Here is a 20,080-nt window from a genome sequence, read left to right as displayed (position 1 = left end):
GGCTCAAGTAAAAAACTAAAAATTGTCAGAGTTTAAAAAAAGAAAAATGCAATTAAAAGTTTCAGAAGCACACTCTGTTTCTAATGATGTTGTTGTCTTTCCCTCAAATTAATACAAAGGCATCCACTACACAATGACAGAGAAAGTAGTGGGAAAGTGCTTTTCCTTTGAAAGTGTGTGTGTGTGTGTGTGTGTGTGTGTGTGTGTGTGTGTGTGGTCTGACTATGTGTGACTTAATAACGCGTATGTCATTAAAACAGTAGCCAGGAGAGGGCATTTAGTCTGAGCCGGCGAGTGTGTGATCGGCACAGCGCGACGCCAGCGTCTGTCCTGCCGTCACACTCCAGCAGCTCCTCAGCGAGTGTCTCTCATTACCGTCTCTACTCTGGGACCCCCCCCCCCCCCCCCCACACACACACACACACACACACACACACACACACACACACACACACGAACATTGATACATTTATTGAACATCTAAATGTTAATTTTACTTTCTTTGGGGGGGGAAAAGCAATTAAGGGCCTAAACGTGTTGGTGTTATTTCTTTTTTTTATACTCTGATTCAAACGAGGGATCATTCATCTTGTGAAAATAAGTGTCATCCTCTACCCTCTCATTAGTGTAGAGGAGCCAATCTGGGAGCCGGGAACAAGGGAGGGACTGAGGAAGGTGAAGAAACAGAGGAGGATTGAGTGAGAGATGTGGATGAATGAAGGGGGAAGGGAGAGGAGGGGGGTTGGGATATGGTCAGTGGAGATAGAGATGGGGGTTAGACGGCCTTGTCTTTCAAAGTCCACAATCTGCTCTCAAATAGCAAGTAGGAAAGGCAGAGATATACACTCAAGGACACACACACACACACACACACACACACACACACACACACACACACACACACACACACACACACACACACACACACACACACACACACACTCAAACCACATACAAGCTTTAACATGTATGCAGATGGACAGGCTGTCACTCAAAGAGCTCCCAAAAGGGCCTGGAGTGGGTAATTACCAAGCATGTCTTCCATGTTAGATTACATGTTGCTGTCGGCCATAAGTATCCCTCAGGAGCCCGCTTGACAGGTCCGTGCCCCCCCCCCCCCCCCCCCACACACACACACACACACACACACACACGTACCCTTAAGCCATATACACACAGTTTAATATAGCATCTGTTATCTTAGACGTATCCAGTGAATATTGACCACAAACAAACTTTTTGTAACAGTTTTTACACAATTCTGGTTAAAAAAATTAAATTAAAAATATTCTCTCTGCACGAGCTGTTACATCCGAGGGTGGAGAACACACACGCTGCCTGGCTCGTCTTCCCTAGATAGACGACTCTCCCTTCCCGTTCTCCTCAAATCCCAATTAAAAGCCCATTTTCTCTCCCAGCTCACTCGGCTTGTTGGTAATCGTGATTAATATGAGGAGTTTCAGTGGGGTGCAGTTCCAGTCACCGGCACTGATTTGGTGCATTTGGACCTAGCCCTTAAAATAATACACCCTAATTGGTTGATTTATCTTAGGACCAGCTGTGGTTATGGCACAGCAATCAAGGACAACAGAGGAAAAGAGTGGAGGGAAACATGAGCAGTGAAGTCCGTATGAGAGACGCAGACAACAGGGAACACTGATCACGGAGGAGGTTTGATGAAATGTGAAGGAGTTTCCTGATTTCAACCCAGCCTTGATATTTTCATACCAATCAGGAGGTGTGGCTGGCTTTGTGGAATCACATTATTTCACCCCCCCTATCCCCCCTACCCCTCCCTCTGCCCCTAAATTAATTAATTGAAAAGGGCTCTTGGAGAACATGCAAATTTAATGAAGCTCCACAGAGGAGGAATTTGGGAGTTGTTTGGCAAATTACCTGCTTGTTAGCACAGGGTCGTAGAGAGTTACGGCTCCGAATACAGCCAGAAGAAGCACAGTTACTGCTCAGTTTACAGGAGAAGAGCAATTGACCTTGACTACCGTTAGCGAGTAATAATTAGGGGGATTAGGAAAACAACAGCAGTTAGGAGTAAATATGTGAGGAAGAAAGGGCTGGTTATAAAAAAAGAGCTGGTGATCCTCTGCTGTTGATTTAGTCTTCAACAATGACTTAAAAAAATCTGGAAAATTTAAAAAAACCTTTGTCTCCCTCCTCACTTTGTCAGTGAGGGTCAGACTAGGACAAGGGGGGGAGACGGAGACGAATCTCAGAGTGAACAACGGAGAGATGAATCCCCGCAACAAGTCGTGCCTGTAATTCATCTCGTCGGTCACATCTGAGCACATTTGCAGGAACAGAATGTGAACCAATCATTCCTCGCAAAACACATCTGGAGGAGCAGACCCCCTCTGCCCTAAGCATGGTTCATTTTGCTGCATTCATAATCAGGACCCCCAGTCTCCACGCTCTATTTCATTTAAAATTGATAAGGGGGTCACCGTCCCACCTGCTGGGACGTGACCTCCTGATGAGAGTGTGTGATGTGGGTGCAGCACAGCTGTGATGTGGACAATTTGTGGCGGTATTGATCAGAACACTGATGTGTATGCATGTGTGAACATGTGTGTCTCTGTGTACACAGGTGTATGTATAGAATTTCAGGGGGTCATGGGCCGTCCCTGGGGAAATAAGACAATATCATGGATGCAGGGACCTTTAGGGTGAACGGCAACAGGAGTCCTCATTGTGATCTGTTGAGGAGTGCAGGGGGTTGCTTCTAAAAGTCTGATTCACTGAGAAATTCTGACACAATTCATAAGTTTAAGAAAGGTTACAAGAGTATAAGAGATATAAGAGTTGCTGTCTTATATGCGCTTGATATATGAAAATTGGAATTATATGGGTGGGCTGTGTCATATTTGCAGCCCTGGTCGGTTTGCGGAGGGAAAAAAGGTGGATGGGATTTATGTGCTCTGTCATGCTTCACATTTCCACCCCATATTTCTACATCTGCAATGCCAAAAAATGTGATTGCCTTGAACCGATCCTTCACGTCCCCTTGTCCCGGCGTCTCCGGTGGGTCCGTCATACAGCCACAGGCAACGCTGGAGCTTTAATGATGAGGAAAGCTCATTAACCGGTGATTTTATGTTAAAACAGACCCAAAGATGGACTTGAATAATAGGAAATCAATGGAGAAGACTAATACCAGGAGAAATTAGGTGCTGCGATATAGGTCAGACGTCAGCCTGATGTCTGAACTTTGACCTTTGACCTCTGATTAATACAGCAATCTATCTATCATCCTGCCTGTTGGAATCACCAGATTGGATGAGCTTAGGGACACATTATTTTCACAAAATGGAAAGATCAACCCAAACGTTTATTGATGGCATTATTTATAATTGAATTGACATTTTTCCAAAAAGGCCACATGCACCTGAAGCTGAGAGTATGAATATCTGCTGTTTTCAGGGCCCTAAATTATCTCTAGCTTGTGGGTTCTGAATTATTAGCAGCATGAATGGCGGCGGCCAACGTCATTAAGGCACGTGGAGTCAAGTTGGCTCAGAGCTTTCTACAAAACCAGGCTGTGTTCACACGCATCAGCGGGCTGTAGGAAGCCCCGTTCTTTGCATATGTGTGCGTGCTGACAAACTTCTTGCTCACGCAGACCTGCCCACTTTGAACAGATGGCAGTATCAACAACACAACAACAGCCGGTATAATTACAGCACAGGAACTATTCCTTTTCAATTACGGCTAACAAGACAAGAGAGTGTTTGAGCGCCCACCTCCCCTTCCCTCACTCCCTCCCCCCCTAATTCCTCCTACAAGTGGCTTCAATCACCGCAGAGGAACCGCAGGTAGCAGAGACGTGGAAAAAGAACAAATAGTCAGAGAAGACAGACAAATGCATACACACACACACACACACACACACACACACACACACACACACACACACACACACACACACACACACACACACACACACACACACACACACACACACACACACACACACACACACACACACACACACACACACAGCATGTGATGACAAAGGAACAGAGTGCCATTAAATACACAGACATCCGTCTCCTCAGGGGAACACTTTGAGAAGAGGAATCACATGCAGTAATTAAAGCAATCTCCACCAGGTAACCGTCCTAGTCCCACAAGGAGACAGGACAAAACACTGCAGCTCACACACACACACACACACACACTGACTGCCTTGAGGCTGTAAGTGAAGCAGAATAAAGGCAAAGAAAGGACGAGACACACCAGTGCATCTCTGCATTCGCCAGAGGAAGCTATTACCCATTCTCACCTCTGCTAAGTGCAGCAGTGCAGTGTGGACTGTCATGTCTGAGCAAGGAGAATAAAAAGTGGGGCACAATAGTGTTTTACGCAATCATTAAAGCATGAGTTTGTTTTGGATATTCCGTGTGCAAGAAAAAGTTTGATCCTGGCCGTTGTCTTCACTGTGATAGCTGCAGGTGTTACTTCTGAGTGTGAATCATATTAGGGCTGATCACATATCTATTGCTTATTTTTATTATATAAATGAATAATTACATATGTACTAATGATGTTTAATATGGTTATTCGTTTAACAAAAAACATAGGTTCATTGTTGACTCTAAATTGCCCGTAGGTGTGAATGTGAGCGTGAATGGTCTCTACATGTCGGCCCTGTGATAGACTGGCGTCCTGTGTACCCTGCCTTCTCCCAATGACAGCTGGGATCGGCTCCAGCCCCCCCGCGACCCTGAATACAGGATAAGTGGTCGACAATGGATGGATGGTTTAACAAAGAACTCCAACATATTAAATTTACAGTGAAACAGAAAAGCAGCTTGTTGTTATTCAAGACGGTGGAACCAGAGATGATCGACTATTCTGAGTTGGAATAATGTGATGTTTATTTACGTGTGTGTGTGTGTGTGTGTGTGTGTGTGTGTCCTTCCCGTTCCTCCACCTTCTCTCCTCTCCTCCTCTTTTCCAAGGCCTCCCCTTCTCTTTGGCAATTTACAGCCCCCCAGAAAATGAGTTCTTCTGTATACCCACGTCACTGCACTCTATCACACTCCTGCTAGTGATCTGTTACATGGGACGCTCCCACAATATCACCCATAAACCTGCTCACAGGCCTCATATTAATGCAGCGGGCAGACCAGCTCCAGCCCTGTGAAGGACATAGTACGTCTGTGCCTTTAACTCAAACGCTCATGGACACGGCCCGAGGAGAACGGTCCATGTATCAATAATAGTAATACTATGGGCAGGACACTGAATTATTTACATTTAGTACAGTCATCTCTGTTACACCCATTATTTGTATTACCTTGTTTTAATTCAAAAGCTATTGGAAGATTTGCTATAAAAACTTCTTGGGTGAGTAAATAATGAAAAAAAAAAAAGAAGAAAATATGACAGAGAATGAAACTGACAGTTCTCAACCGTGAGATTAATAATACAGACAATTCATTGCTGATGATATAAAAATGATGTGGCAGTTAAGGTGGCCCTGCTCTGTTCACAAAGGCCTCGCCTGTTGAATTCCACGTCACTGAAGCTGTGGAGTTGAGGATATACTGGTGGAGATGGGAGCTGTGAACTGGAACAGGGTGCAGTAAGAGTGTGTGTGTGTGTGTGTGTGCGTGTGTGTGTGTGTGTGTGTGTGTGTGAGAGAAAGGAGCAGTCTCCAGCCAGCTGGAGTGTGACTGGCTGACTTTGATAAGGTCAGCTGCAGGGGCCCCTATTGTCATACAGTCGTGGCCCCCTGCCAGCCACACTGTCATCAGCGCTGGCACACTGCTGCTCCGCGGTTTACACTCAAACGCAAACACACAGCGCACGCATGGACGGCACACAAATACCGAGGAAAACACACAATCCTCATAAGCTGACACACGCTCAGCAGTAAATGTGTTTGCTGGCAGACAAAAAAAGCCAGTAAATCTGTTTGGCTCGGTGGATATTGTCTAAATGGCAGCTCCACTTCAGCAAATTCCCCAGCGGAATCCTTTTCTGTCAGTCTGTCCATAAAAAGTCTCCGCCTGATAGTCTATCGTGTCCCTCCAGGAATTCATTGAGTGAATTTTGTGAGAACTGCCAAAATGTTTAATTTAGTTGCAGTTTCTATGAAACACTGATGTGTAATTCGCAACGTCTTTCAAGTTTTTAAAGGACGATTACTGGTTATAAAAAAAGAAAGAAAAAGGAGGGATTAGTTTGCAATTTGCTTTGACTAACCAAGCATTTGAATTATTATTTAGATTCCATCTTAACACACTTTAGATGTAAAAGTGTGATCATTGTGAAATGTATAGATATTCAAATGTCTTCATAATGTGGCACTATGCTGCCGTGACTTTGCATGAGGCAGAGTTACTGGAGTTACGCTTCTCCAGCAACAGCTGCTAATTGCATTTTGAATGATGATGAGCACGGGGCTGTAAATCACCAGCCAACACAACCGGAGGGAAAGACAGTTAGAGGATGTTTCCAACGGATAGAGATGGAGAAATGATGAAGAGCAAGGAAAAACAGAGAGAGGAGGAGTTGGAGAAGCCCAGGCTGTTGTCAAATGTATGTCCTACTTGGAGTTATCAAAACCATGTAGGCTTCAGGGAAACACAGCCAGCCCCGGTGATGCTTTCAGCACGTAGCAAGCTGACGCAGAATCCTTGCTGCAGCCGATATACCCCATACATACTTTATATCCCAGACTGTAGGGGGCAGTGTATCGAAAACGCACGTCTACGTGTGTGTGTGTGTGTGTGTGTGTGTGTGTGTGTGTGTGTGTGTGTGTGTGTGTGTGTGTGTCTCTGTGTCACACCCATCCTCGGGGGACATTGGATCTGTTGAACCACTCAGACATTTTCCAATGAGGAGTCGAACCAAGCCCACTGAATGAGAGGATGGGGATATTTCCGTTAATTCTTAGCAGGGTAAACACACACACACACACACACACACACACACACACACACACATACACACACACACCTGCCCTGCAGAGGCCATGTCAACCAAGGTATTGACACAGACACACACACACACACACACACACACACACACACACACACACACACACACACACACACACACACACACACACACACACACACACACACACACCTGCCCTGCAGAGGCCATGTCAACCAAGGTATTCACACAGACAGACACACACACACACACACACACACACACACACACACACACACAGGAACAGACACAGACACACACACACACACACACACAGCCACACAACTGGTGTCAGTCTCACAGTTTACGACTTCTACCGTGTCTGGTTTGGACACGCGGCAGCTGTAAAGGTCCTAGTGTGCATCACACCTACTCATCTGTCTCTTTCACACACATACGCTGGCACACGACTTACAGGAAGTTGACGCAGCCGGTGCCAGGCGGCGGGGCGATCCACACGAAGCTGAAGCTGGTGGAGGGCTGGTGGCTGACATGGGAAGCGACAACACTGCAAACAAACTGGGTTCCAGCAAACTGGCGCTCTGGCATCACACCTGGAGGAGGAGGAGGAGGAGAAGAAGATGAATTGAGAGAGACGGAGAAAGCTACCAGGCGTAGTCTCCATTTGAAATGTTTGCGTGATCCAATAATTAAATGAGGAAAAGCATTGGAAACATATTCCAAAGCCAACGTTGGTCTTTTAGATTGTTTTTGTTGTCCCTGAATTCCAAGTAGCAGCTGCTTCCCATTTATTTTACTACGGTATTTAAAATCAACTCACAAAGATATAAATCATGTATGTTATAAGTTGGAGTCATCACAGTAAATGTCACGTCTGCTTTTATCTTTGTAAAAGCTACATCATCATTGTGTGGTAAGCCCATTTAGAAGATGGTGTTTTTATAGTCACATGCCAGCGCTGTGCGTTCATGGGCTCCCAAACGGCCTTCATAGATACATCATAAGAAAGCCACACAATTAAGAAAACATGGATGAGGTGATTATATTTGATTCATGGTCTCTTGGATGAAAAGTTTTTTTTATTTTGTTGCAAACTCTCACCGGTACCCAAACAGCAAACTTGCTGCACTGTACTTACACTATAATAAAACAGCAATGATGATGTTCTCTGTGAAGGATTACCAAATGTATATCAAGTAAGTGTGTTCAATTTGGACTTACACGGGAATGAAATGAAAGTAGCATTCAAATAAATTTGGTGTTCTGCGCAAGATGATTTGCAGCAAAGTGAAATATATCACCGTGTATGCGTAATTCAAATACCGCAACTTTATTTGGTGAGAGCACACGAAAAAGGGCAATACTTTACAAAGTTAGACTTTTTAGAGACAAATCAGCATTCCATAACTAATGCATGAGGTGACCAGCCAATAGATTTAACACAGAGTCACAAGGACAGGTGAGATGAGAGGATTGACACCTCAATGTCTCCAGCACATTACTGTACACACCTAATCCCTGTACCATATCCTCCCTTCTTTGTCTTTTCATTTCTTCCCTCACTCATTTGATTTCATGCCATTTTACCGATTTTTTTTTACATCTACTGCACAGTTTTCATTTTCTTCTTCATTGCCTCCTGCCTCTGGCTCCCTTCTCATCCACCATCTCTACTTTGCGTATCCCTCTCTCCTTTTATCATTTATTTTCCTCTCTCCTTCGTCTCTCCCTCCCTGTCAGCCGACACTAAATAACGGTGCTCTTATTAATGACGGTCTGTGTCTGGCTATGATTGCACCGATGGAATGACATCATGTCACACAATCTTTCCTTCATATCACAGAGGGCAAGGGCAGGACGCCACCGGACTCATCAATCACTGCAGGCATCCAGACCCCGGTTTAATAATTTACTGGCGGCTAAACGGCGTCGTAGCGTTGGCGTCCAAACTGTGCGGTAACTATTGCGAAAGCAAACACAAACTTTGCACAGATGAGTGTGCATCTCCCAGACAGCAATCTGGCCATTTGTTATAATTTCACAACACTAAGTCGACATAATCCATTGCTCAAAGAGCGGAGACACTCAGCCGGTTTAAAAATGCATGCGATGTCCCATCTGCGTATGAAGCTGCAGCGATCTGGTTGGCCGGCCTCTGCTCTTTATAACCTGCAAACACAATCCTCTCCTCTCCACCCCTCTCCTCTCCTCCATCATTACTCAGCTCCCTGAAAACATAATCAGCGATGATTAATAACATCGGAGCTTTAATATCCCCTGAATCAATTTGTAAATCAATGCGGAAAGATTGTGTGTGCGTGCGTGTGTGTGTGTGTGTGTGGTTCAAAACTAATTATTTAAAAGAGAAAATAATTCCGCCCCATTTCAGACAGTAATAAATTTGACCCCACAGATTGCATCCATAAATACAGCACAATAAATGTTTCTAACTCGGCCAGCTGTTTGTGTGTATGTGTGTGTGTGTGTGTGAGCTCGTTTGCACCGTGGCGTGAAATTTATGTTTATGTGTGTATGTGTGTGCCATGGGACAAACAGACTTATCATTGCTGCTGGATAGAAAAAAACGAGGAAAAACAAGCTTGTTTTCAGATGGAGCACCGTGCATGTATTTGTTCCCCCTGCGGGCTTCGTGACGGTTCTTCTTGTAAATGTTCTCATCAGGTGGAGGAAACTTTTAACTCCACTTCAAACTGTAAATCATCAAAGCTACACGGTTTTAAATGTTTCACCTGACAACGACGTATTGTGGCGTTGAGTGCGTGCGACGAGCGTGGCCTCGTGTGTCAGATTTACGAGGCGTCGAGGAAAGCAGCCTCTCACATCGAGAAGGAGCTGCTGGTGTGTAATAACACACGGGGATGTAATCACTCGCTCATAGGACTGTTCTCCGAAAGCTACTTCTCTGTGCAATGATCACCATTTACTCCGAAGCATCCACACAGGGAAAACACACAGAAACACAAATAACTGACTTTGGATTATTGCAATGCTGTCCGCCTGGGCGAGATCTCCTCAGCAGCCTATCTTTACCGCTGACACGAGAGCAGAAATTGCTTCTGTGCTGTTCTTACATAGCACTCAGGCGTGCACCCATTGACATACCCATACATCTGGGTTTTTTTTTTAACCCCCTCCGACACAGAAGACTGCCATTATCACAACAATTTCCCTGCCGTTATGAGTCCCACACATTTACAGCCGCACCCGAGGCCGTCAACACAACAGTTTTGGCATAAAATGTGCAATTTTGGGGAGGAGAAGAAGGAAAATGATTGTGAATCTTCCTCGCCACATTGCAGAATACAAGCTTAGCTCACGTGACAACGCAAAGACAGACAAAAAGAGAACGACAGTGATGGCAGAAGGAGACGGCGGACGGGCGGCGGCCGGCGTCGACAGAAGGACAGAAACAATGAATCACTAACATGGCAGGAATGTGACGCCGTCACTCTTTATGAAGTGATAAAAAACAGGCGGGCGGGGCACCGACAACGACTTAAGTGTCGGACAGAGTGGTTTTTCATTTGCAGTGATGGCGAACTCTTGTAATACAACCCTAATCCATTTACATCAGGCTACTATAACTAATAATCTAAGGATGAAGTGAAAACAAACACAGAATACAATGTTTGAAACAAGAAATTAGCATAACACTGTGAGAAAATGAGGAAAAGCAAGCAGACAGAGAGAGAGAGAGAGAGAGAGAGAGAGAGAGAGAGAGAGAGAGAGAACTGAGAATATGGCGAAAGAGAAGCAGAGAGCAGTTAGGCTAAAGTGAAAGATGAAAAGGCAGACTGATGCACTCCAGGACACAGCAGCGCTGGGAATCGACCCGGCTCACAGAATTTCTATTCCCACTTGAAAAATACACTCAGGCGTAAAAATGCAAATAACGAAACTATTCCCTTTCATGTCTGGGTGTGGAAAGGGAGAGAGAGAGTAAAAAAATCACTATTATTCAACGAGATTCAAATCCCAGACGTTCCAGTAAAGCAACAAGCTGTAGTGAACCTGGACAGGGAAAGAGACAACTCTAACACTCCTGGTTCTGTCGGGGCGATGAGCGGAGAATATACCAAAGCCCTCCCTGCGTCCTCATACAGGGTCATACCAACTTTAAAAACTCTTCCTTTATATCTCACTCAGCTGATCTCTCATCTGTTCTGATCTTTTTTCTTTGCTGTCGATATGTTTTTGCTTTGTGCATCTCCTTTTTTCCTCCCCGAATCCTCTCACTCTAACCAAGTCTGTCAAAACACAGTTATGAGTGATTGATTTCGCCGTTTCCACAAAACGAAAGAAACATTTAGAAAACAATTAATTCTTTTTTTTTTAAAGAGGGCACATTTTACGCTTCATCAGCTGTGATTGTTCACTGCATCTGGACTCGTTAGAAAACGATCCCCCCAAAAGGCAGAACTCATGTAACGAGTGAGTAAGTTGTGGCTGCAGCACAAATGCCACCGGTGATGCATTCATGCTGCATGTTGGATAACTACCTCTAATTCAATAAGCAGCCGACGGGGGGACGTTTTCAGGGACTGCTGCAACATCCGCAGTCAGATGCACACATGCAAATACATGCATGCACCTCTGCGTGCACACACACACACGCACACACACATGCGGTTCTTTCACATGCAGATTGGGCACTGACGAGCTGTCAGCAGTGATTAATTGCAAGGGAAGATGACCTGCTAACTCCCACGGTATGACTGGGCAGAGCGTGTTTCATAAATATAAAACACACACACACACACACACACACACACACACACACACACATGCATGCACACACACACACACACACACACACACACACACACACACACACACACACACACACACACACACACACACACACACACACACACACACACACACACACACAGACAGCCTATGCATGCACTCTTGAGCATGCCCACACACAAACTCACTCTGATATACAGACACACAGGAAATGGGTGTGTCAGGATTTCAAGGGTCATATGTTGGCTGTAGGGCTGTCACCCCAACATCAATCTCTGCTGGTAATTGTAGGGAATTTTTTAAGCACCCAATAAAAAGGAAGTGGGAAGTTGTCGCCTCTTATGAATACATATTCAGTCCACCCATGTCTCCAGAAACAAAGCACATATGTTTTCCCCTCCGTCTGGTCTTTCTTCTTTAAATATGTAAACACTACAAATCACATCTGTCTGTGTGTTCTCCAACATCTCCCCGTTGGGACACAGCATTTTTTATTTTTTTTATTTTATCCGTCTTTATGTCTCACTTTGCAAAGCTAATGAGCTTTTCCACAGCCAAGCTCAAAACAAGTCAAATAGATGGAGTGAGAATTCTCCCCGATGGAGCAGATGGGCAATCGGTGGCTCAGCCTGGCAGCGACTTCACACTGTAGGACCAGCAGGACCCGGTCTAACTGGCATTGGTACGATAGTTAGATTTTGTGGCAGAGCTGTGGGGATTCGAGAGGCGCCATTCAAATTGATAGGCACATTTTACGAATAATTCAGAGTTTATACACACCATTTGACATCTGGTCAATACCAAACAGCTACTGGATTTTGCACTCATTCCACAATTATCCTTGGGCAATGTCTGGCTCGGGGAGCAACAGAAAACCTATTAGTTCGACCGATCTGTGTGTGTGTGTGTGTGTGTGTGTGTGTGTGTGTGTGATTCGACTGCATCCATTCCCGTTAAATGGTTTATAAGATGCTTTCAAGACAGGTTGGCAATGGGAGAATGCACTTCAGTCCTAGAGCTGAAAGGAATTCTGGGTGCTTGTTACGTTTCCTTTCTACCAACAGTTAATCAAACCAAGCGCTCCAACTTCCTCTACAGTGGAACGATTGTTATTAATGAATTCATGTTTAATGAATTCCACTCAAATGCTGAAGCACATACAGCACACGTGCACTTTCGCGACCCTGTCCGCCTTCGCACACGTACACATGAGTAACCACAAACAGAATATTAAAATGCACGTGTGTGCGTAGCGGTTCGCTCGGAGCGGTAATGAAATGAAATAAATCCCCCATGAAGTAGCGTAATGTGCTGTAAGCAGTTTGGGATATTTGATTTTTGTCTTAGGAATTTATATTTGCCACCACTCACTATATATTTTTTCATTAAACACAGAAATGAGTTTCATTTAAAGAGCACAGATTACTTCTTATGAGGCACATCTTTTGTCCTCTAGGCCTGTTATACGTGTGTGTGTGTGTGTGTGTGTGTGTGTGTGTGTGTGTGTGTGTGTGTGGCTACAGTATGTAATGTAATGTACAGTATCCAATGTATACCACCCCAGATAACTTGGAGAGCAGGCCCATTAGAGTGTCATATGTTATGCGGTAATTCTTATAAACCTATTGGAGCATCAACATGTGTTCTTAAACGCCTGTGAATGTATGGGAATCTGTCAAAAGCCAGAATAATACCTCTGTCATCATGTTTCAAGAGAAGGCCACACAATGGCGCCATAAATGATACATCACAACAGTACTGACAGCCTGAGTGGGGACCCCCATTCACTTTGTGATGCTGAATGATCCCATGCTATGTTTGTGTGCGCATGTGTGTGCCCGTTGTGTCGCATTCACCACCTCTTCTCAAACACCAACCTCGGCCCGTCCACTGGGCCACTGCCGGGCCTCATGGTGCATGACATCCTGACTCTGATCTGTTATTGGCTGAAACCAGCATCCATCTCAGCACCTGCCAATCACGCTACCATGGAGACAGGTTGGCAGCATCGGGGCGAAGGCAGGGGTCCGGCACAGAGTTGCCAGTAGGACGCTGTGTGTTAATACGGGTGGTGAAAGATGCCAGGGGGAAATGGGGTAAGAGACTCTTTATGAATGGAAGATTTTAACTGGCAGTAAAGGACACCTGAAGGTCTATTGAGCTGTATGTGTGTGTGTGTAGATGAGCATATTTACACGTTTACATTATTATGTTTTTCCTCGTGTGTAAAGCACATTCAAGGGAATGTTTTATAAAAGAATCCATTGGTGTAAAGATAAAACTTACATATTCATGCCCTGGCCCTCAGCACCAGACCAATATTTTGCCCATATGCATACATTCACAGAACAATTACTCTTTCATTTAGGCTTCCATTGTATCTCACTGCATCCATCATCCATCATCCATAAACTCCTGAAGGCAAGGCCACACACACACACACACACACACACACACAGCTAGGGCTCATTGTTAGCCAGTATGGCTCTAACCAGCTGAAGGAGAAATGGCACTGTACACGATAGCATATGGTCATACGTGAACAACTATTTAATTCACATACTTTACAAATTGAATAACTGCTTATTCCAATAACTGAATAATCACTTAAAGTATAAAGAAAATAAACATTTAGTTAAGTGCTCGGGGCTGCAAACTGCTTCCTTTCAATGATCAAGAGCTACAAGCCATACAAGCGTGAATGATAAATGGAATACAGAAACACTGCTGGAGCATAATACACCCCCCTGAACTAATGTGTCATAATTGAAATGAATGGTATTCTGAATCAAACAAGTGTTGAGTGTTTTGGAGTCCCCACCCTGTATGATAGATGAGACGCCCACGTCTCTGCACAGCACTGTAATCCATCTCAGAGGCACACTCACATACTCACAAACACACACATGCATGTACACAATGCAAATAAGATACATGCATGACCACAATACACAAATCGTGTCTTATTTTTTATCGTGCATTTCATTACAACACATTAGTTCAGGGGTTTTGGCCCTATATTACTATCAGTAATGGTAACTTTTTCCTCACTTAGTAATTGGAGAGAATAACACAACATTTTGCTTGACTAACCTGTTTGATCATCAGACTTTTCAAGTTCTTTATTCTTTATATGCTCTTCGTTATAATATAGCAAGAAAAGCACAAAAAAAGTAAACATTCTATGTATAAAAATGGAATTCTTCTTTATTTAAGTCACACTGAGAATCAGAGGTTTTAACTGGGTTCAGTCCCAGGCTCAAGATGTGTGTGTGTGTGTGTGTGTGTGTGTGTGTGTGTGTGTGTGTGTGTGTGTGTGTGTGTGTGTGTGTGTGTGTGTGTGTGTGTGTGTTACGTAAACCATCGGGGTGAAATGCTGCTGAAAGGCCTAACTGGAGTGACATAGCAGAGTGTGCCGGGTGGTAGTGGTATGAGGCCTGTGGAGCAGCACCCACTGGAGGACAGTCAGCTCCGTGCCCCAGGGGAAGCTTACCACACTGGGTGGCAAAGTCACCAAACACCCCCTCCCCCCCACCGCTCCAGTCCTTCAGCACCCGTTTCTTCATCCACCCATCCATCCATCCACCCGTCCATCCGTCCATCCATCAGTGAAGCCCATGAGCGGCTGGCTTCTGTGGGTGTGTGTCATTGCAGCTTGGCAGGCACACACACCACGGCTCGAACGGCAGGCGGCAGGGCTAATTTGATTTTTAATTCAACGCGACTCCTCGGCTAATAGTTTGAGCCGCGGATTAATTAATCTGATTTGACTTGTGCTAATTTCTTGCACCCACGTCCCCGCTCCCCACCCGTCAATGCGGCAAACAAACAAACGGGTGAGGCCGTGCTACTCGCAGGCTCTGTCCTGACACACATGTTGGATGTGAGCGACAGAGACCTGCGGCGACAGGTGGGGAGCCAGTGGAGAGCCTCGGGGGAAAGCAAGACGAGGGTGCATGTGCTGTATTTGCATGCATGTGTTCTGTGTGTGCACCTAGATGCGTTTGTGGAGGAAGCTGGAGCTGAGCCTCGTCTGACAGAGGAGCGCTGGGAGGCAGTGAACTAATCACGGCAACAGCCTGGCTCTCGTAAGGAGGGCGAAACACTGAGAAGGTCACAAACTATTTTTCGCTGCCAAAATATGGGTCAGATTGGATCCGGGTGAGTTGTTCACATATAACTGTTTGTAATGTAAAAAAAAAAAAAATGGCCCAGGCATTCCTGTTCTTCTCAGGCTTTTAGAAGGTGTAGGGCCAGATCCAGGCAGGGCCCTACAGGGAGAAACCAGAAGAACCACTAAGCTTCCTCATCTCGCAGATTCAGAGAGAGCACTTCCACTCTTTCCTAATACTCTCTGCAAGGGAACTTTAAAAATGAATAGACCTCAGAGTGCAGCCTGTATGGCATGCACTTTGTGGAGAAGGCTTTGTAAAATCACTTTCTCGCAGTTTGCACAGCAAACCCACAGATGCCCACACACTTGCAAGGTGCATGTGGAGGTATAGAGCATAAGGGTTTTTTTTTTTTTATAAATCACAAAACCACAAAGATGCATTTCAAAGTCAGCTTGCCTCTGTTGAAATGATGCAAACCCACTAGCGTTCACAGAAATGTGTCAAACCGAGCAGTCTTTGAGTCTTCTATTCTATCTTTATTCCTCTCTCATTCTCTCTGGCATGTACCCAACCTCTCTGCATGGCAGAAAATAACATTGCTCTGCTCGAGAGAGACCACACATGGGAGGAACAGCCTACGCCTGGTGCTCTCTCCTGCAGGATGAAAAAAAATTAAATAAAGAGAACTGGCCGACAACATCTCGCACACCACTTTGAAATCTCTATCACAAGTCCGACTCCTGCCTTCCCCCTATTTCAGCTCTCTAGCTCACCCTGGGCCTTTTTTACCTTACATTCGGATGTGGAAAATACAGCAAAGAAAGAGAAAAAGCACTCAAATGCTCAGCGTGTGCATACAAATACAAAAACAAACAAATCCAAACACACACACACCTTCACTCAGAGACACAAATAGATGCACATATGCATGAGCTTAGACACACACACACATGGAAGCACACGTAGTGAAGCCGTGGGAGTTCAAAACAGGGACTATGTTTTTCCAAGAGAGCCGGTGTACACTAAGTGAACCAGTAAATTCCCAGCAGCAGTGCTCCAGCAGGTCTACTGTACCATCACACCTGAGATGCAAGACCTATTCTGTTGGGATGTATGTACACGAATGCACTAGATGTAGGTCTACCTCAAATTAATAATGGATTAGGTTGTATTCTGCGGTTCTGCTTCTTCGCATAGGAAAGACATGACTTGTGATGCATAATCACCCAAGCATTCCTCTGGTCTCTGAGAGCACCCAAATGTTTAGCCACCTATTAGCAGCTTGGAGGCATTGTAAGATTGGTGGGGGAGGACGTGCCAGGGAAACGTGAGGCGACAGAACTGAGTCTGGGTGCGAGGGGTGGGGAAAGTCCTGTGCCAGCAAAGCAGGGAGATTTACAGCGAGCACAACCCAGCCGATTTTCCAGTCCGATCCGACACCGTGCCGCAGAGAACACAAATCACCTCCCATACATAACCCTGCCCCTGACAACTCATTTCATCTTCTGCGCTAATGAATTCATCATCGGGAGGGATCTGCCTTTGGGGTGCCTCAGCCCCGAGCAGGAGAAGGAGTAATGGCTCAGATAAGTCATCATCATCATTATCAACATCATCACCGCCAGCGCCACCTTGCCTCTGCTCAGCCCACGGTTTGAGGAGCAACAGTTTTGGACCGTGCAGTGTCCTTGACAAGACTTGGGGAAGGGGAACTTTGGCTGTAATAACAAGGTTGGATGTCAGAGCGAATGTGTCACACGTGTGAGAACGGGCACCGTCGTGTGTATGTCGACGGAATTTGAAAGTGCGGCGGTATGTGTGGATAAAGCGGTGAGTATGGTGTATATGTGTGTATCCGTGTGTGTGCATGAAGGAGTCTAAGCGGCGCAGTCAGGGAGCTGTCAGCAGAGAGCCAGGGAGCAGGTTGATCACAGGGCTGCAGTGTGTTTGAAGTCTCCTAGGGACTGACAGCTCCTCTCCCCATGGGAGACCCCGTTCCTTCGCCCCTTCTCCCCTCCGTGAACCACCCTTCCTCTGTATCATTCCACCTCATCCTCCGCCTCTCCCTACACAGCATCTCCGTCTCCTCCTCATCCCCATTGATGGAGGAGGTATGCAGAAGCACACTTGTGCTCTCCTGGGACTGTTGCTTCCAAAACAAGGCTTTGCTCAGTAGGAATCACACCTGTCTCTGTAAATACTGACGTGATGCGCTGACATTTCTCATAGTCTGACATTCCGGGCTGACATTCAATCTGGCTTAGTGGCAGGAGGGCACAGACAGGCGACCTTCAGCCTTTAGATGGATGAGCGTGTGGATATTAGGATTTGACTGCATAATTGTGCATAATGAGAAGGAACGAGCGTCCGTGGCTGTGTATTGTATTTCCATACGTTTCGGTTTCTCGTCCTGTTAAATGTGTACGGTACGATTACACTTTCGGTCGCACACGCACTCTTTGGCCCCTCCTCCGCAGGTCAAGGTGCAGCCGGATTTCATCTCTAACCGGGGCCGCGTGTTAGCATGGGCCCATCCGTCATGGGGACAGAGTGTCGGCTGGATGTCCCCGTCACTAAGCTGTCCATTCTGTCAGACCGCCAGATCCATCATATCGAGATGGGGCCTGATCCTTGCTAGCAGAAGCCAACCGTCCGCAAATACACACAAATATGCAAATTAACGACAAAATAAACATCACCCTGCAAACGAGCCATCCATCAATGACCGCTTTCTCAGCAGCTCAGCATTGGCACGGCAACACCAATCAGCCACTCCGTCACAGGGAGTGATGGAATGCCATCATCTCATCTTCTCTTCCCCCTCCTTCCATAATTCACATACTGTCTCCCTTTCATCGGTCCCTCTTTGCCTTTGCTTTTTTCAAGCGCACTTTCTCCAATTTTCTCCTCTCACACTCATTCCCTTAATCTCAAACACTTTGTTAGGCCTATGTTGGCATTTTTGCCCATCCATTTCCCCCTTCTGTCTATTTCCAAAGCTCTTGCCTTCCTTCAAGCGCCTTTTCTTCATCAGCGTAATTAGAAAATATCTGGAGACATTTCAAATGAATACTTGTTCCGTCTTTGTGTGTGAATGAAAAATGATGTGATGGGAAACATTTTGCCATTAGGGGAAGAATACAAATCAGACCGCATGTGACATTTCTTTCCATACAGGCTCTGGCCTGTGGAGTCCAAATACATCGATTCATCATTACTGTGTGCGACATACAACAGGAAACTGTTCTTATTTAAGCCCCGAGTCAATAAATCAAAATTATGACAACGTACAAAAGTCATTCTTTACATTATAAAATCTTTATAAACGCCAGGCTGAAAGCTGTGTGAGTTCCTTTCAGAAAGCCATGAGGCTGGAATGGAAAACGTCTTCAAAAAGAGGGAAAAACACGAGGCAGAAGCTGGAATTCTCCTGCAGCTGAGTCAGTCCAGACTCATGTTGCTTTTCTGGCAGTGTAGAGACGTCACTCACACACACACACACACACACACACACACACACACACACACACACACACACACACACACACACACACACACACACACACACACACACACACACACACACACACACACACACACAGAAGTGAGCATTTAATTGGCTTCCACTCCCTCCGAGTAACAATGCACTTCACAATACATTAGGAATAAAAATGCGAGGCTATGAGGGACTGACATTTTACCGCGTCGCCAACACCCACTCATTGTCGAATTAGCCGAATTGTAAATGGAGCAATTGAGGTGGCAATCAGGGTAGTCTGAAGAATGCCGTATCTTTGGCTTGTGGGTCTGAGCTGCTGGCTCTGGTTGCCGAAGGCTCCTTCCTCTACTACCTCAAGGCAGGGGGATCTCCCACTAGCTGTCGGGTGGCGAACCACAAGCCTTTATGATGCTGTAATTGCTTTGCTGCAGCTAGTGCAAAATCAGACAAACTGCAGCTGAAGACAATGTTGTGTTTGGGAGCCAGGGCCCACTTGAAAGAGACAGAACACAGGAGTGTGAATTGACTGTGGTTTTTATAAATGTGCTCTTAAGGGGCCCCGATTTACCAGTCTGGCTGGCTGAGGAGAAAAATGTTTCAAAGTGTGAGGGGCTGTTGGGAAAATACTCAACATGTCACTGTGGGATTCATTAAGTCACAATATACAGTTAATTGACGAGATAGACCTCGTCCATTAACGTAAACCCTTTAGTTTGAGAAGCGTATTGTTCATCAGAGACCTTTGCAACATGTTTTACAGTGAAACTTAGAGTGT

The 20,080-nt window shown here is 45.5% G+C and overlaps 1 protein-coding gene across 4 annotated transcripts in view; it reads right to left on the bottom strand.

Annotated features, from left to right (window-relative positions):
* reln (reelin) overlaps window positions 1-20,080 on the bottom strand; it is an 86,048-nt gene that overhangs the window by 44,800 nt on the left and 21,168 nt on the right. For all 4 annotated transcript variants that reach the window (XM_084017135.1, XM_084017137.1, XM_084017136.1 and 1 more), the window contains exon 3: window positions 7,376-7,514. In XM_084017135.1, coding sequence (XP_083873261.1) covers window positions 7,376-7,514 — 139 coding nt within the window. The remainder of the gene's footprint in view (window positions 1-7,375; window positions 7,515-20,080) is intronic.

Source organism: Eutrigla gurnardus (assembly GCF_963514095.1).
Source record: "Eutrigla gurnardus genome assembly, chromosome: 9".
Taxonomy (NCBI): Eukaryota; Metazoa; Chordata; class Actinopteri; order Perciformes; family Triglidae; genus Eutrigla; species Eutrigla gurnardus.
This window is presented reverse-complemented; position numbering and strand designations above follow the sequence as displayed.